Raw genomic sequence first — 19,950 nt, forward strand, 5'->3', positions numbered from 1 at the left:
GCAGAGACCAAGAGCTTCAAAACCCTATAATTTATATGTTGTGTGTATAATGTAATATACATTGAAGACATCAATTCAGGTGAAATTTCACTATTAAATTAGCAACTAAAAATAAGCAGCCTTCCCATGACTATCACTAGAACAACCTGAGATGCCTGCAAGACACTTTTCAAGAGAATTAGCACTGAGATATGCAACTTCTGTTCAGCACGGAACATTTTTTATTGTCCTTTAAATGGTACTGCTCATCTACCAGGTATTAATAACATTATTTTAGCTGCAAGGATCCATTCAGCTTTGTTTCCATCTCTTACTATAACTACATGGCATCTCTACCTTGGGAAAAAAAAAAATCAGTCATAAACAAGATTACCAGAGCAAGAGAGAACAACAGAAAAAAAATCTTGTAGTGCCTCTTAAAATGTCAGCTTCATTTCACAACAGTATAATCATAGCCCTGTAAGCACCAAGCCAGATTCAGACTCCAGAAGAGCACTCTATTTGTTTTTATTATACATGTCCATTGGTGCTTTGTCCCGATGCATAACGTACCACACCTTCTGCACCTGGTTCACCACTACTCTGTTTTCCAAGTGTTCTGGTATCATCAGGGAATAAATCCAGGCAGTGGATTTAGTATACTGATAAAATAATATAAAATAAAAAAATAATGATTTCTAGAGGTCTCTTCTCCAGTCTTTGTGGACACAAAAGGGGGATAACCCAAATCTCCAATGCCCAAGCTAGCAATTTAAGCTCCCTCGACATCAAGTGGGGAGACACAAGCTCCTATTGTAGGCACAACAAAACATTTTTCTGGAGGCTCTCCTAGCCAGGTAGAGAGCTCTGCTCCTAACATCATCCTCCAGATTAAATAACCAGAATCAGTGGGAACGCTCTTACAAAATGCTTGTCAGTACCAAAAGTGTTAAGGCAAAGGGGGATTTAGATGGGGCATACTCATGCTCACACACCCAACTTCAAGGAAAGGAAAAAAAAAAGAAATCTTTAGTACCACAGAAAACTGCTGTGTTGGAGAGACTGGCAGGAGATGCTGGGGAGGATAAGAAACTGCTGGATATTGGACTGACTGAGAAGATGGCTGCATTGCCTGAACAGGCTGCAAAATAAACACAGTGAAAGACAATAAATACAACCTACTTAGAGACAGATAATAACAAACTCTGTTACTGAGAACAAAGATCACAAACACAGCTCTGAAAATGCAGGTGACTCATTGCCAGCCCAAATACAAGAGGTCAGGTACTGTGATTTTAGTCTTCATTTTAGCCTTATATCAAACAATTCTTTATTACAGATTTTTCTCTCTATTTCCATAAATTTGATGGCTGTTAGATTAAATACACCCACAGCTACACCTTCTTATTACTGATGTGAGGCAAAGCCAAATTATGATTCTACATTTAATTTACAGAGATAAAATGGAGGAGCAGCACAGTGTAAGTGTATCTTTGAATTTTGCTGATAATGACTAATTTAACTCCAAGTGTGTCATAGGCAAAGGAATAATGATTTTAAAACTCCTTCAGCAGAACACAATAGCTAAAAAAAAAAAAAATTGACAAAGAACAGGCTGCAAATTAACAACAGAGACAGGCCTGTCAGCTTGGAGCAGATGTTTATCTAAGTGAAAGAACAATTTTCTACAGCACTATTACCTTCAAATAGCTTTACTATTCCTTTTGTTTTAATCTCTCATTTAACTTGAGTCTTACACAGGTTTGGTACTACCTCCGTCTTCTAGAACTGCTAAGACCAAATCAAGAAAAAGAGCCACAAACACTTAAGTCCCAGTAAAATCAAAGCAACTTCACTGAATTTAAACACTGTATTTCTGGGTAGCCTGGGATGAAATTGTGCCAAATTATAAAGCCACACAAGAACCATAGCAGATCTTGGCTGCTCTGCAAGTAAGCAGGATGTAGGATTCTTGCTTGAGTAGTTTCCTCCGCCTGCTCTGCTCTGGGAGAGCAGGCACACATCCACAAAATTAAGTTTGAACCAGACCCAAACCCTGCTGCCCGTGCTCAGCCACGTCTGGCCGCACGCCACGGCCAGCCCAGGGGCCAGAGAGCCGACATACTGTGGCACTGTGCCCAAACTACACTGCTCTTCCCCTCTCCTGCTGTAGCTCCAGAGCTTCTAGCTGAGAGCAGGGTCATGGCCAGAACATGGGGTGCAGGCAGAAGACCCATGGTCTGGGGCAGGGGTGCTCAGGGAGCAGGCTACCCACAGCTCGGGCCTGATATATCTGGACATAGAAGAGTTTATAGAGCCCTGCGTTGCACTTGATTTTTTGACTCAACCCACGGCTGCCGAAAGGGAGAGGGAAAGGTCCCTGGCTCTTTGGAGAGAATTACAGACTGCACTAGTTTGAGAATGAATGCTTCAGCTTTCACTTACGGGTGATTTTTGCAAAATAAATTTTTGTAGACATACACCAACTCACTTAACAGTCCTTTTCAAAATGAAACCATCCTTTAGATGGAATTGAAAAAGGAATCTTCCCTCTCCATCTGTTTCATCCACGTTGAAAATACAGATCATGGGCCCCATTTGTTTCAAAAGAAAAGAACATCATCATGATATTTTGTCTAGCTGCATCCTTCCCTCCTACCCTTTAGGTCATCCTTCATATCTCTGAGTACTTCTCTTTTTCCAATGGCCACCATACCTACCTGTGTGACAAGGTGACTTGCCATTTGCTGCTGTGGCTGTTGAACCTGCTGAGGCTGCTGGGATGAAGGCTGCTGCTGAGACTGTCCCACCATCTGGCTCCTCATTGTCTGCTGGCCACTGGGAGGATTGTATATTGCCGGTGTCCCATCAGGATTTACAAATGGTTGACCTGAAACAAAACACCCTGCCTTTGCTGAACACTTTTAACAATGTACTGTTTTCTGTATGAAATCATACAACCTTGCTTCAACTGATTGCTCTTTAGCTGACCTGCTACAACAGTAAAGTGCTCGTCACTCTCAATGCCTCATTACAGTATCAGCCTTTTTTTTTTTTTTTTTTTTTACAGGCAGGGCAGACAGCAGATATTTGTTTTGGCAGTATGACTTTCCAAGGAATGGGTGGAAGGTTACCATGGCTATAAGAAGATTCAGGTGCTATGGTTACTTGAAGTCATTCAATGATGAATCAATTAATACTAAAATTGAACTCTGGAGCAAACACTGGAGGTAGAGAATATTCACGTACAATTTATTGCCACGCAATAGCAGTCAAATGTACACAACTACTCCTGACACACTGTAGTTTGTATGGAGAGGAAGAAAACCAAACCCACCCTTGTTACTAATTTATTTACACATTCTAATAACATAGTGCTGTACTTTTGAGAGCTGTGCCCTGTGTAATTAGATGAGGCAGCACTGGAAGTTATCAAGGAAGAAACACTTAAGATGTCTTTGAAAATCTCTTATATACAGGACAAATTCTGTCCAAAGTTCTGCTAAGTTGCTGAACTCTTTTTGCTTCAGATATTTTAGCTGGGGGAAGTAACTTTGCAAAAGCAATGTTTGGTTAAAAAAAAAAAAAAAAAAAAAAAAAAAAAAAAAAAAAACAGTTTACCCAAGTCATTGTCCTGCAAACAAAAAAGAAATGCTATTTCTCTGTAGGGAAAATGTTTTCCATGACCTCAGATCTCTTTTCACTTCCATTACAAATTCATAAATGAAAGGAATTACAGATGTTTCCTTGAGAAAAGAGGAATTTTAGAAATGAAGTCATAACATTTAAAGTAGGTAACTAAAGCATGAATATCTGAGATAAAAAGGGAGATCTGGAAGAATTCGGTGATGGAGAGCAATAGTGAAATAAGGAACTTCTGATTTGTATACCACAAGCGTCTCTACCTGTTCTATCTACTCCTCAGCCTTTCAGTTCATCCATCTTATTAATCATGGTCAAAAATGTATGAGGAGTGCCAGATAAAGTAACTTTGCCTTCTCTCTCTAAAGCATGAAGACTTTCTGGATGAAGCTGCCGCATTTTACTGGGCATGTCTCACACTCACAGTGAGAAACGTCATGACTAGAGTGAGTGGAAGAGAAGCACGGGGCAGTTCTGTCCAGTAGCCAATTTGCTGCTTCTTTCTGTGAACACACTGGGTGACAGTGCCATGGACTCCCTAGATTTGGGAGTCTCAGGCTCCAGAAGTTTAGGAGTTTAAACTTCAGGAGTTTGGGGAAATCAGACTGGGTGAGTGGGATAACAGGGTCCCGAAGCCTGCGCTAGGTGCTCAAGGGAAACCATAAAGAGCATCTTCTCCTGTGGCTCAGCGAAGGATGACAGAACTGGTAGAGAAAAGGTCCAGCAACATTTTCAGAGAAAAAAAGAGGAAAAAGAAAAAAAAAAAAAAAAAAGACCTTTCATGAAGAAATCTTGAAATAAGAAATGAAAAGGAGAGATCAGATGGTAACAGGGAAGACATTTGTAAGTTATGAACTGTGGCCCTGATAGAAGAGCAAAAATTGCAATGTCATTTAAAGGAGTAAGAATGAAACATAAATGCTCTTAAATTGTCAAAAGGGTTAAGTCAGAGAACTTGTCAAGAGGAATCCTTTAAAGGGTAAAACAGACTGGTGAAGCAGGTGAAATGGAGAGTAAAACAGCATAGCCACATTAACAGTCCTTTCCCAAAGCAGGCAAGAAGCTTCTCTATCTGGGGAAGGAGAATAAACAAAGGAAACTGTGGATATGGAAAAGAAAGTGTGGACTGCCAATACCTGAGAAGGAGCCGAGAGGTATAATCAGAGCAGGGAGATACTGACAGCATCTGTGGATGTCATTAGAGGCTGTCACAGTCAGTGACTATATAGTGCGAAAGGAAGCAAAGATCTTTAAAGGACATGGCATTATGATCAAAAGAGAGAAAAAGATTGGAAGTAGCCACTCTGCAAGAGGAGAAGAAAGAGCTAAAGAATAGCGTTACACAGGGAAAGAAAATCTATTCATTACAGGAAACAAAGCTCCTTTTTCTTTTTCTTTAAACTGTCTTCTCTTCATCTATGTTTCTGACAGCATCCATCACTTTGATAGCTGATCACAGCATCCAGCAATCTAAGTCTCCTCCCTACAGAGCTTCTTTTGTAACATTACCCTAATAAGATGCAAAGATTCTGAACCCAGAGAGTGGCATATTTACAGCATGTATTTTGCTGCATGTTAAAAACACAGTAGATGCTACAGTATAGCCTGACTTCCAGCAATGGTAGCAGCATGAAGCTATACGTCTGAGAGAAGAATTTCAGTCTTTAGAAGAATCTGCTCCCTCCATTACCTTTATTATGTATGTATTTACAAGGGAGCTACAGAAACAAAATATGCTGTTTGAAAGAAACACGAAATTGTATGTACACAAAAACACTTGCTCCCTGAATATTAAAAACATACTAACACACATGGAGCTCTCGATTATGCCTCTGCAGACAATGAGGCATGCTAGGAGGGAAGACCAGGTACTCCAGTGTAGTGACAGTATTGAAAGGCGTTATACCTATGGCCAGACAAAGACTCCCTAGGTACCAGGGAAAAATATGAACTAGCTGCTGCAAATAGCTAAATTGACAAAACAGATGTAGATGTTCCTCTTAAACAGCTCTTCTGGCTTGCAAGTGTGGTGAGCTGCAGCCTCTGTCCTTGCCATGGCCAGGGACGAGCACAACCTTTCAGCTGTTGGTGGGCTCAAAGCAGCAGCGATTCCTTTCACTTGTTTCTCTCGATCCTACCACCTGAATTATGGATGGACTTCTGCCTAGGCCTGCGGAGTTTTGTATGGGAGTGGACCACACAGCACACAAAATGCCTTCTGTATTGACCAAGAAATTCCAGTGTTACAGACAGAACCGTCAACTACCAGAACAACAGAAAGAATAAATGAGTAATGATGGGTTTTGTCTTATGCCCACCTCCCATTCTGCCCTCTCCCCTGAGTCATTTTAAGAAATGACTAAAATCCCCATTTATGCTGACAGTATGAGGCTCTCATTTCAATAATATAATAGCTTGGAAAAAAAGTACACATAAATAGTAAAGGCTTTAGTAACTTGCGGAAACATGTACCTTTCTAAGTCATCTCTCTGGAAAGAACTTACCACATTTGAGTCTAAACAAACGAGAACTCCTCCCTGATTTGATATACATTGAGATATATATTGATCAGCCCCAGATACTACTATCTCTAAATGCCTGTGGAAAGTTTGGTTTAATAGTTTGTCAAGGCTGTGTTTTTCTTAAATGCTGCAACTTCCAGTTTTTCTTGACTGCATTCTGACTAAAAAAGTATTTTAAGCAGTGGACTTGCAAATAAGATTTATGCATTTGCACCAAAATATTGAAACACAGAGGTGTAATACACAAAATACTGGTTATAAATAAAAAAATCCCCCAATGAAAAGCTTCTGAATGCTCTATTAAGGACTTTGAAAAAATATTTTGGAATTCAACTCTCAGCTCCCAGTATAATGGAAAATACATTGCACTGTAGGCTTTGTTATTTTAAACCCAGCATAAGTCAGCTAAGGTTGGCAGCACAGCTAGTCATGGTCACTGAAATAGTCCAAATCACTAAAGAAGCATCACAGTCTCAACCTCCCTGAACCTTTTTAATGCTGACAGTACACTACTGTAGGGATTAACAGCGTGATGTTATCTGGACTTCATTTGGACCAAGGAGGTAACAAATTGCCTTAAACTTTCAGCAAGCACTCAAGTTCAAGCTGAGCAGTTTCTGAAGTGTCCGCAGTGCTTGGGTGACTGCGAATGCCTTGTTCAGGCACTGCAGGGCTGCTAACTACCAGGGCCACAGTGCAGAATTGAAGAGATTATGACTTTCTCTTATCACAAAACTTCCAATTTAAATACAATTGCTGATCACATAAGGAAATTAACTCTGAAGAGCTAATTCAAATGCAGCCTCTAAGCCTTTTGAAATTCTTCTGCTGCTAAGCACAATCTCTAAAACTTTAAGCGTCATATTTCAGTTGCACCGTATCTCAGCACGCTTGATATGGAAGAGCATCTGTCCTTACTGAAGCTAAAGGGATCTCAGAGGATTCACAGCCAGGGAGTGCCAGGACTTTACAAGATGAATATCCTGTCTGGGACCGCACAAGTGTGTTTTGCATCACTTCCCACCGGCTGTGTCACAACAGCCTCAGAAAGCCAATCCAGCTTTGCCTGCAGATTCGAAAAAACAACCTGCCAAACGTCATTTCTATGTATATTTACTGCTTGCTTCCTCATAAAGCGCCTCAAGGAAAGTATCTTTAGAAACATGAAATTTGTCAGTTCCCCAGATGACACTGGAAACACTGAAGGGCAGTACCAGGCAGGAGAGCGTCGTACTGACCTGTGTGTGGGTTGAGAAGGATACTGCCAGGCGGTATCCCTGCAGCTTCAAGTGGAAGAATGATATAGCTGGTGTTGCTGGGGGCCACCTGGCCGCTCATCCCATTCTCAGGGTAGGACACGTTGCCTGAAGAGCTGGCTGTCACCCCGGGGACAAGAGATGCACTTTGGAGAGGCTGATGTATTCGTGACAGGGATCCTGAGGAGCCAGCGCTGCTGGAAGACTCTGAGCCTAACAAAGAGACACAATCACAACGGCGGGGTTACAAGGGACCCCCGTCCCCATCAGACACGGCGTGTATATGAGGACAGCCTTCACAGACTGCAAAGGCAAGCACTAGTCCATGCCCAGCTAGTAGGAGTGGGAATTTCACTCCCTACTGAGCTCAGTATCCAGTGGTATTTCTACAATTCAAAAGACTACTTTCCTTCCGCAACATCTGCTTCCCCCCAGCCAGTAAATAGCTTTATCAAACAGAACACAAAAATGCTCAGCGTGTATTTGTAATGCCAAAGTGTTGGCTCATAAGCTATAAAAACTAAATACGGGGTTTGTAAAAGAAAAAAAAAAAAAACCACCAACACAAAAAAACACCAAACATTTTCTGTAAGAAAAAAACAAAAAAACCCAAAAAAACCCAAACCAGCAACTGAGCTGTCAGTCAAGTAACAAGGTAGCTGTGCCATATGTGTATTAACTTAAAAGCTACCTAAGACGCTACCTAAGTCTTTTGCCACTTTGATTTTTCAGCACCTAGCTTATTAAAATTGATCAATCAAGATAAATTAAATGTGCTAAAACACATTTGTACCTGGAAGGATGGGGAGACACATTATTTTAAAAAAAAAATACAATTTCCAAACTTCAGAGATTTTACTTGATTAGATTTCAATTTGCTTCACGTAAAAATGACAAGAATCTCTGGGAGTGCAAGGCTCAGATGAATGGCTTCCTTAAAGCAGGACGTTAAGGCAAATACAAGGGAGATGTGAAATCAAACGTCTGTATGGATACTTCCTCCCAAAAGTAAAGTATATTTTAATTGCAACTTCTTTTATTTTACTTCTGTGCACTTGTCTATGGATCTTCCGTTAATTACTAACCTCCTTAGTGCCCTCCAGCAGGTATAGATTAAAAGAAAAGAGAGAACTCAGACTTAGGTTTTAGCAAACTTCTTTCTTAGAGGGCAAATCACATCCCTTCATATTTGGGATACTACAGGAGGACCCAACAGTAGACTGCTTAGAGCCTTGGATTCATTCTCAAATCTGTATTGGAATTCATTTATTTCCTCATAATTAGAGCAAAACAGGTTTCCTCTGAAGAAATCACACCAGCATCCTGTTACTTAACTGACAGTCTTTCCACAGATTATTGCCAATTCCTGTGTAAAAGGCATTTTTATCCATCTTTTTCAAACTTCATATTCATACGGCAGCTACTACAGAGACAGTCCTCTTTATGAGCTGTGCACTATTTGGCATCAGGAGGACCCTAAATCTGCTTATCCAGTATCTAATCAAGAAAGTAATAGAGATTTCAGAATAAATTTTTAATTTCTATAAGTACACTTCAAAGTTGTATTAGTTGCTATATTTTTTCCCCTCCTAGTAGACTGAGGTTGGAAATTTAGAATTATTCTTGCAGGGATAGTTTTATTATTGGATCATTTCAGATTTCAGCGTTTCTACAAATTGCAGAGATATTCCTGGAGGTCATCCTCATCAAGCAGCATTTGGCATCTTCCTCGCAAATGTAAATGCAACCACAGGAGTTTATTTTTCCTTCTACAGCAGTTACCAGGTTCCTGTATTTCCCTGGCCCTTCTAAATGCGCTTCATGTTGCTTCTTTGAGCTCTTGCTTTACTTTCTCCTCTTTTCCACCACCTATTGAATTCAACGGGTTAGAAAGCTACCTGGAGATGCAGGAGTGGTGATGAGATTTCATAAACCTCCCATTATTTTTAAGTGTGTAAGTAGTATCGAGCCTGAGTTCAGACTTCTCTCTCCCCGTTTTGTGCTATTCTGAAGAAACGCCATTAGCGTAAAAGAAGATTGCAGCTCTGACATTCAACTGTTTTTTTCCTTTCCGCCTTTCAGCTGTTTTTATGGCAGAATCACAGATTGATTTTTAGCAGCTTCTGAATGTTAAAAGCCAAAGAACTGCAATGAATTCAGATGTACTCATCAAATGGTAGGCAGAAGCAGTGGAACAACCTCTGGAGCTATCACCACACATTGGCCAAGATAATAGCTTTGAAATGCCTGCCTTAAATGATCAGAGATCTGCTCTCCTATGTCAGTAGATCAAGTTGGTGATTTTGAAAGAACACAAATAAAAACACAAAACCATTTCAGCAACTTTCTGAATATTAAAAAAAAAATCCCTGAAATTACTACTTAAGCAATTTTGCCCCCATTTATCCTGTATAAGAATGATCTATTTTAATTTTTTTCCATCACTACAACTTATTTTCTGTCATTTTAAGTCTAGACATATTAAGCCAAGTAAATTCCAACACTAATGTTTGGAAATTAACACCAATTAATCTTGTCTTTGTAGCTCTGATTAGCTGTTTTCATGGTGTCTAAATTTGGAATAAGAAATCACCACATAATGAATTCAGTACTGTAGCAAATGAAAAAAAAAATAACTATCTGACTTCATTCAGATTCACATTAAGAGATGTCTTGCTAAAGACTTCTGAAAGGAACTTCGACTAAATGAGATTTTTGCCCCCATTACACAATCCAATCTCTTTTTTTCGGTATGTAATGATGGCTACTCCTTCTAGATTCTTCTATAATTTTCTTGCTGCTTCACAGTTGACATAATAATAACCTTCATTTTCTCATCACTTTCCATTAATATATTTTTAAAGTATTCTGATAGATACAGCAGTTCAAAGAGTGGTAAAAGAAAAAAGAGACAGAAAAATCACCACAAAGTCTTAATAGCTTAGGGGGGTTGCGGAGGGAGAGCATGGAGGTACCATTAATTTTCCAATATCCTGAGCACTAGTGAGCGACGCAACACATTTTGTTTTATTTTCTTTGGGTCAGCATTCAGTATCTGATGACTTTGTACATCTCTGTTCATCCCACCTTCCAAGTCCGAGGTAAATTTTTTCTTTCTTATCAACCAGACTCTCAACATCTACCCACTACTGACTCCAGACGGTCCATTTTTTCACTACTGACTCCAGACGGTCCATTTTTTAGGAGCAGTACAGTGCTGATCACCTCTGGAAGTATTTTTGTCTTGGATAAAGTTTCTTGGCTTAGGAATACTTATTTGCTACTTGTATAAGTCACTTGCATTTCTGTATATTACAGTGTATTTAGTTTTTTTTATAATAATGGTACGTGCTCATATGAACACGATTATTCCTCTGCAAGTTGCACTTCTAAAAATAAGATTGATGTTTCAGCACAGTCAGTTGGTGGGAAGCGTATGACTGGAAGCAGTTGGCTCATGATTTATTGCCCATACATCAACATTCCTACAGTTTCTCTTGGACTCAAAAGATCCATCATGCTAATGCCTGATTAAGAAAAGGAAGCAGAAATCCAGTTCCAAAACTCAGAGACAAAATTATAATTTAGAGGATACTTTATCACAAAAAAAGAGGTTAATGTATTGAAATACCTCCAGTATAATCACCTTTGCCCAACAGGAGTAGCAACGAACACCTAACAGGAGAGATTAGATTGTGGCTCCGATTACTTGGAGCCCTGCCAAGGAAGTTAACGATCCCTACAGATCTGTATCAACACAGCTGATACCCCAGTGCAGCCAGCTTTTCGTAAATGGGGGGGAAAGAAAGACACTCCAACAGATGCACATTCCACTGAATGGAAAATGCATTAAGAGAAGTTAAAGATGCAATAGTTACACATCTTTTAACTCTTCCAACAATTATTTAAATGGCTATGTAGGTACACACACAGGACATTTCTGTGAAACACGCCTTCCCTCCTAATAATGAACATTAAAACCTGTTGTAATGTGTCACTGAAAATAACATGGGAGTTTGTGAGCTAGATTTTCTCCTCATGGGTGTGGTTAGAGACTGAAAAGGTACATCTTTAATGCCTACAGGGACATCTATTTCACTTACAACTATACATGCTTAGTCAATCCTGGAACGTCCACTGTATTACCGGAAATCTAAACTAACTAAGGTTTTGTATGAGGTCCTAAGTTGTAGAAATGCAATCTGATTGCAATTTGTTAAATTAACAACTCCCCACTCAATACTGAATTATAACTTAATACATCTCTATATATCTACTAAGCTTCAGAATAACAGAGCAGAAAAAATTATTTGCAATATATGATCTGTGCTTTCCAGTGAAACAAGGCTTTCTAAGCAATCAACAGGTGCATGAAAATAATCAGAACCATAAGATAACCACGTAATGGGTTTCAAATAGCCCCTCTTGTGAAGTCTGCAAAAATGAAGTAACATAATTCCTTTGCTAAACTCTAATTCCCATGCAGCTGAATGCAATTAAAGTACAAGACTAATTGACACTACTGGACTCTACTGCAGAGAACAGCATGTTCTATCATCGGTCTTTGCCTAAGAGGAGGCTAACATCTTTCTGTGCTTCAGTTTCTGTTTATCTGCTATGTACCATTAATTACTGATTTATCAGAAGTTAAGGTTAAGGGCAGAACATTTAATTTTGGTGACAATATTAAAAATTATCCAGAAAGGCTACAAAGCTAATATTGCATCACTATATATACTCTCAACAGCAGCTGTGAGCCATCTGTGAAAATGCTGAAAATTTTAATATTCCCATGCCCAAGAAGCATGTTTGACAATGTTTCTCGATGACCGTCATATATGTATAATAATTTTCACATTTAAAATGGTCACAAACGTTTTCCATCATTTAGCCAATGAAGAACATTTTGGCCAACTAATTACTTCAGACTTTCTTCATACATACTATATGCGAAACAAAAATGTTTTAAATTAATTCCTGTGAATCATAAAGCACTTCAGAGGACAGACTAGTACTTTCTGCAGAGGAGAACCAGGACAGAATTGGTGCCTGCCAGGCTCTGCCACACTACCAGGGCGGCGTGCCTAATGTTTGTAGCTACGCCTCTGCAATCCCATTTCAATCATTGTAGTAAAGGCAACAGAAAATAAACAAAATCCCCCAAAATAAAAACATGATCAAGCTTTAAATGTGTACTGGACTACGGAACACCTAGTGCTGCCTATGATCGGAGCACAGAAAGATGAAGACCTAATGCAAAAACATGCACAATGAAGTGTTGCTTTGTGGCTAATGTATCTTAGAAAACATACGCAAATAGCACTTGGGGGCTCTGACAGCTGTATGAATGCACTCGGCATTTTTTTGTGAAGTGAGAACACTTCATCAAGGCTTATTTCCCCATTATTTTTTGAACAGCCTTTTCTGCTTTAATGCCATTCAATAACATTTCAGAGAGAAGGATAGAAATAGCGATTCAGATATTATTTCCTCTGACTTTCTTCAGGCTGGCTGACAGTTTGACTTTGTGTCCTGGCTTTGAAGGTGTAAGCTTGTTTTGACATCCAGCCTTGCTCTTTTTCCCCACCTCTTCCTTTTAATTTGTTTCTTTTTCACTTTTTCTGTGCTCACCTAGCTTTCAAATTTAAACACTTTGCTTAAAAAAAGTCAAAGCACTTACAATATGTAATTGCTTGGCAAAGAACATGAGATTTTAATATCACTGATGTTTTAAAAATGTATTGTAAGAGCTTTCATTTGAAAGCAATTTTGGGTTTGGTGCATACGGAGTGCAGATGCATTTACAAGTATTGGCATGCTTCAGAGATCTCTCCTTTAATACATTTTCTAAGTGCACCTTTTAATATGCTTGATTTTAACACTATAACGGCTACTTAAAAGTATTACTCTTTTGCAATTAGATGTCTCTACCCTCCCAAATGGATTTCCCTGACACCATTTAAAATGCTCTGCACCTCTGCGATACAATGCTGCAGAGAAATACATTTACCTGCCCTCTGCTGAAGATGAATGATAAGAAAGAAGTATACCAGGAACCTGTGCCTCCTCCCTAATTTATACATATCAAATTGAATTCTGATGCAATGGAAAGATTTGCAGGAAGCAAAAAAGATCTCGAGGTAAAAACATGGTCTACTGCATACTTCAGGCCCCACTGTATAGCCTACTCAGCCTGTATACAAAAAAACCCACAGAAGTGTAGTTTCAAAACTACGTACGCACTGCTTTTGCTATGTTGCATACGCTTATGCTCAGAACAAGCCAGAGGTAAACAACTATACTGTACTAATTTTCAAAGTCAAATTCATGTCTTAATTCCATACAATTTTACATACATAAGGATGGAGTAAAACTGAAGGAGAATCTTATCTTAGGATAAGAACCATAAGGATCCCTTCCACCTTGAGATATTCTGTGATTCTATGAATCTTAAGATAATAAAAGCAGTATTTGTCTAGGGTCTCAAAAGAAACATAAAATAGAAGCATTAAGAAAAAAAAGCAGGATATTCCAAAAGCTCCCAGCAGCTTTATGACCCGCAGGGTTGAAAGAGCAGCTTTCCAACCAGCTGGGTTCCATTCCAGCTGTGAAATACAACAAAATTTTTAACTATGTTCAAGATCTGGAGGTCCAGAACATAGTTACAAAGTCAAAAGTTTTCTCAGTTTACTCCGAAAACTCCATTCCCCAGCATCCTGAATCACGGCAGAGGCTACCATACAATTTTGGGAATAAGAGTGAAATCTGACCAACCCAGGTTTGATAAACTGGGTTTAAATTAAGTACCGTCCATAAAACACTCTCAAGCTGAAAAAGCACTAAGTGCTAAGTATTGATTACCACTTACCTTGTACTATATTTATCAAGTGAACCAAACTGATGGAATCATCTGATGGGTTCATTATTTATTATGCACTTTTACACAAAAATATAATAGATTAGCTTAATGGCATGGCTTGAAATTACTTAGATCCAGACCCTGTGACTCAGTCATATGTTAATGTACCCGTGAAGTTAACGCAAATAAATGCAGATTTCCCACCAGGTTTGTAGTCCCCTTAAATGATGCTTTCATTTAGTGGGAACTAAACAAGAAAACAGAGAGACTGAGGGACCTCTGTGAATCCAGTGCTCCTGACTGCTTCCACCACAGCACACTGCCTCACCTGCCAGCAGCTAGGGAGAGCCTGTACTCCAAGATACAGATGGTCTGCATTTTAGCAATGGCAACAAAATCTTCTTGGATTTCTCATCAGATACACAACATTTAATTCTTCATGACTCAAGAACAGTAAGATGAAAAACAAGGTAAAATCTGTGCTTTGTCTGAAAGGACTACTGCTTTTTCAGTCTACAAGTGCAATGTTCAAATAGGATGTGCATGGACTCTACTCCAGGAAAATCCTATCTCACCTACAATTTGCAAACCTCAGGCACCAGGTTTTCTTCTTGATTCCTAAAAACTCGGTACCAGGTACCCAGATACTAGCATACGTAGCTAGACATACACATCCGCTGTGCACAGGAAATACAACTGTTCCTGTAATTCGCCATATAGTCCAAGCACGGGGGTTGGACGAGATGATCTCTGAAGGTCCCTTCCAACCCAAACCATTCTGCGATATACCATACTCAGGCAAGTACCAGTACAGCCATTTATCACTGAACAACAAGAAGTACTGTGAACCCAATACAGTACTAGCTACCTGTTTTAGACAGTTTGCCGGTACTTCTGTTACTTGATGAGCTGTCTCCTCTTGTCAGGACGGTTATCCCACCAAAACTGGCTGTCTTTGTTATGGCTGGCTTCAAATTTCGATTTGAGCTGTCCGAGTCTGTGCTGCTCCATGGCCTCTGGTGGTCTGTCCACTTCAATTCGTTCTCCGTGCTGCTCTGCCGACTGCCAGATGCCTTCCCTGTGCTGTCTCTGTTACCCCTATGGACATCAGGAAACAAAGATTTATACACAAACAAAACCATGTCAAGGGCAGAGTCTATCTTTGGGTACCCTGCAGCGAGCCTAACAAAGAAAAAGGAAATACTCTGTATTTACAAAAGCATGCCTGAAACAGGGGATTTCACCCCAATACTCATCTGCCTTCAGCAAGGAAACACTGCTACACCATTTTACATGCACAGCACTTACCACTGCTCCCCTTTCGCATATATCCTAAGAGCACTTCACCAGACGGGGCTGACGCAGCAATATTACGCAGCACTGACGTAGCATTTCTGTTGCCTGTTGACCGGTCTTTTTCCTCAGCAAACCCCTCGCTACTTCTCCCTTTGCTGTCCACCACCTGTAAGGTTTTTCTCACTAACTTCACCTTCTACCTTTGTCTTCATATCCATCCTCCTTATTTCTATTGCACCTTGTCCCCACTCGTCTGCCTCTTCATCTGCTCTGCAGTGTCACCCGAAGCCTTCCCCTAAACATGTGTTCTCCCAGCGTGACCCCAAACTCTTCAGTGCTAATGCTCCACTTAGAGACCCACCAGTTGGGGTTTGTTTCTTTTTTCCCCTCTGCATATACTAATTGCAAACATCTCTGGGTAGAGAGTGCCTGTCCTTGGACAGCTGCAGAGCACCCAGTGTATTGTGAGTGACAACACAGTAAACTATGAGCAGAATTTGGAGAATTTGGCTTCTTTATGGTGAAGAGCTTACAATGTGCTGCTAAAATGACAAAACCAGCATGCCTACTACAGCTTAGTGCACCACAACCGTTATCCCAAGTGATGCTAATAACACTGTCTTTTGGAAGACTTTTAGAAGGCAATTGCCACCCCGCTGTCTTATTTTACAGTATAATACCTTGCAGGCTCAAAGCGCTTTCTACAAATCAAAAGGATGGGACTGTATCTATTTTTTTTTTTTTGGTCCCCCTTCTCCTTGCGAACGTGGCTCCCGCTTTTTATTTGGAGAACCTGCCGAGCTGTGCCACTCGGGACGTGAAGGAGCAGCGTGTCAAAGACGGGATCAGGCTGGTGCGTTCCTTGCCTGTGATCAGAGCCTCTCACAGATGTGATCAGCAGTATTAACCTGTTGACCTTTGCTAGACCCAGACACTGGGAAAGCATGAAGAGAAACAGCACAGAAGCAACAACATAAAAAAAGGAAAAAGATTTTAAAAAGAAATTGTCCTTATGATTTAATTGGAAAGAGAAAAACAAAGTATATTATTTACAACTTCTTTTGCATTCTTGTGCTTAGAAATTAACGATTCTCTTATATTTACATTCTAGTGGAAAAGAGGGAGAGAAACAGAATGCTTTTTTATCCCAGTTATCTGTGGTTTTGGGTTACACTAAATTACTTTTTGTTCCCCATATAGAACAGTTATTAGTTATTAAGAGTCTCTGTGTGTAAGGTGCCTCTTTACTCCTGCACGCCCAAGCCAAGACTCTCAGATCATCAAGGCTAGCCCAAAGCATAAAGGAAAGTTTTTCTGCCTGCTGCCTGTGGCCGTGGGACGCAGCTCCAGATGCTCCAGCGCTGCTCCTTATCTGGTGCAGTCTCACCATCTCCTCCACGGCTGCTGTGCTGACATGCACAGTCAGCAACCGCACACCAAATAATACTGCATCCTTTTCTCCTCATAATGAAAAATTATGTAATATAGGTGATATAGGTTTGAAGTGACACAAAATATCACTGCTATCTATGCAAACCCGAATGCATACAGACATCTAGTGATCACCCTACTTCTGCCTAGCCATCCATGTGCCTTACTGGATGAAGGACATGCTTCTGAAAGCATCCATTACTTCCACCCAGTCTGCTTAAGACTTGTGGCAGCTGATTGACTTTAAAACCAGCTTGGCATGCTCAACTCTGGTTGACTCAAACTAAACCTGTGGGAGCTCACGGTACGGGAAGAGAGCCTTTCTAAGCCTCTCAGAGGAATGCTGTCGCCACCAGGTTCGGTCTTCCACTGATCCAGTGTGTCAACTGATAAAAAAGTTCTCCATGAAAATATGGACTGACTCCTGCTGATTTCCCTGTGGCTTGGGATATGGGATACATCTGAATGTTCTCTGGGCAGAAGGAATTGGAGTTTGGAAGATGAAGATCACAGAGAAAAAGTTTCAAAACACTGCTGCTTTAGATAAGGGAACTTCAATCAGTTTCACCTCATCGTACTTTTACTTCAGCTTTTAATAAATCAGCGAAAGGAAAAAAGGTCAGTCTGGGCACTAGTCTGTGAAACGTGCCTGTCATATATACTAAAGCATAACAAACTTCCACCAGTCACAGTCACCCCCAAATTATGGCACTGCGAACAGCTGGGCAGCTGAAAATCTGACATGGTTCCTGAGCCAATGATCTGTAAAACCAAAGGGAAGGGTCCCGTTGTGACCTCCCCATTCAGAGAGTGTGGGATGAGCGGGGTAAGAACTCTGTTCTCCATGCTCCTTTCTAACCAGAAAAATGACATACCCACACCCGTCAAGGTCTCCCTCGGCGAGGACATGAATAGAATCACGAGTGAAAGTTACTGGGAAATGAATATTGAATAAAGTCATACAAACCTAAACAGCTGTCTTTTCTTATGGGTATCATTGCATATACTACTGTCTTCCAACAGCCTACTGAAAAATGAAAAGAAAGATTATGGTAACAGACATGGTAATTCAAATTTATCTTATCTGTAAAGCTGTATTTAATTTCTAGCAACACCTTCCAACTTGCGCTAAATTCATAGTTTAAAAAAGCAAGGCTAAAATTGCCCCCCTCCCTCTCCCATAACTGTGCACAGTCAACTGAACATAGAAATGTCAGCCAGGGAGGCTGAAGGCCATTTAACATTTCCTGTTACCGAGGAAAGTAATTCTCAGAAGCCAAGGAACCATACATCTACATCCAAAAGAAAATTCATAAAAATATCACCTATATAAGAACATAAAAAGTGCAAGCCAGCAAAATACTGCATATATCATTTTAAGCACTTGTTAAGTCGCTTGGAAATCTCTGCAGCTCAGAGAAATGCTCAGGTTCTCTGATGAAAAAGAAAGGCAAAGCACTTAAACACATACCTAACTTTCAACACAGCAAATCAACAAGGTTGCTTATGTGCATGGAGCTAAGTACGAGTTTATGGGAATGTGAATAACTACGTCACATTTATTGTCTCATTCTCTCCAGAGAGGGAAAAGTAGGTTTATGGAAGCATCTTCGTTTTGCTTTTTGGGTTCCTCTGTTGCATTTTTTTATGTATTTTAATAAAACATATTTCCACAGTCATGATACAGAAGAAGCAGCTGAGAAAATATCCTTGGCTCTCAGAATACGAGGTGGTTAGGTGATAGTAGCCATTACCTCCTGAGGGACTTCCCTTAATTCCACTTTCAGGACTGTCCATTGGAAAAGCTGGTTTGTACCATTACTGTGGAGTCATTTTCTACGGGAACAGCCTTACCCATAAATGCATCTGACAGATGTAAAGATGGACAGAGGCAGAAATACTGTGAAAGATTAACCTCCCCTTCTTCAAGGGGATGATAAACAGTTTTAAAACCTGCACAGGACAGACTTGGGCTAGCACTGCTCAAACACTCACCAGTGAAATTCTCAGCGTTTTGGATAAAATCCTTATCTGCCATAAAGGTGCACAATTTCTAAGATCTTCAACACAGCTAAGCTAATTTATGGCTGCTACAGAGCTAGTACTTTGTATTTTGTAGATCTTAGTTAAGCACAGTTTCTTCTTCCCTTTGCTTTAAATAGATTTATTACGATAAAACAAACATCCATAAGAACTATCACACAGTAATGCAAAGTAACAGTTGGCTCAGATATCATCATTTCATTACTACAATGGAGCACTAAAGCAGGTCTGGTCTGGGGGACTTGTGAGCCTTCACAAGCAACAAGTGAAGTCAGTGCTGCTGCTCAGCCCCACAGGAGAGAAGGTTAAACAACAGAAACAAGTGTGGTGTTTCATAAATACCATCACCCAGCCGCTGCTGGAGTGCTTTTTAAAGATCAATAAGTTAAATTCTAAAGGCACTCCAGAGACAGGTTGAGCATTTGAAATGAAACATTAGGCAGGTTCCCTCCCGCACCCCAGTCTGCTTTTTAAACTGAAATGCAAAGTCTTGGGAAAGCAGCAGTAACACCTTATCTGCTCAGATACAATACTGCACGGCAATCTCTTTTCCCCCCTCTTAAAGCAGAAAAGCACTGCAGATAATACGGATTACAAATTTTCTCAACAGCCTTCGCATTAGGATAAACAACTATAGAACTATAGATAGACAAAATAATAAGAGAGAGAAACAGCTAAGTTTAACACCAAAAAAAAAAAAAGCTATTTTTTACCTGTTTTCCACAAAAAGGTTTTCCTGGGAGCAAACTGACTGAAAAATAAAAAAGGCATTGTATCAGACGTTCTAGATATGCTCTGCTGTTCCAATTCCTTCCTTGATTTTAGAATTATCTCCCCTGTTCAGGCTTAAGGGGATTTCAATTCATGCATCATTTGCATTTGCAGAAGACAAGAGGGGAAAAAGGTCAAGAATAAGGTCAGG

General features: G+C 40.1%; 1 protein-coding gene across 6 annotated transcripts in view; it reads right to left on the bottom strand.

Annotated features, from left to right (window-relative positions):
- Window positions 1-19,950, bottom strand: part of ARPP21 (cAMP regulated phosphoprotein 21) — a 202,723-nt gene that overhangs the window by 48,868 nt on the left and 133,905 nt on the right. For 5 of the 6 annotated variants that reach the window (XM_082334125.1, XM_082334126.1, XM_082334123.1 and 2 more), the window contains 6 exons: window positions 19,742-19,779; window positions 17,953-18,012; window positions 15,127-15,356; window positions 7,382-7,612; window positions 2,700-2,869; window positions 1,016-1,120 (listed from right to left, as the gene is read on the bottom strand). In XM_082334125.1, coding sequence (XP_082190251.1) covers window positions 1,016-1,120; window positions 2,700-2,869; window positions 7,382-7,612; window positions 15,127-15,356; window positions 17,953-18,012; window positions 19,742-19,779 — 834 coding nt within the window. The remainder of the gene's footprint in view (window positions 1-1,015; window positions 1,121-2,699; window positions 2,870-7,381; window positions 7,613-15,126; window positions 15,357-17,952; window positions 18,013-19,741; window positions 19,780-19,950) is intronic. The other variant, XM_082334128.1, reaches the window with a different exon arrangement.

The sequence above is a fragment of the Platalea leucorodia genome, assembly GCF_965183815.1.
Source record: "Platalea leucorodia genome assembly, chromosome: 1".
NCBI lineage: Eukaryota > Metazoa > Chordata > Aves > Pelecaniformes > Threskiornithidae > Platalea > Platalea leucorodia.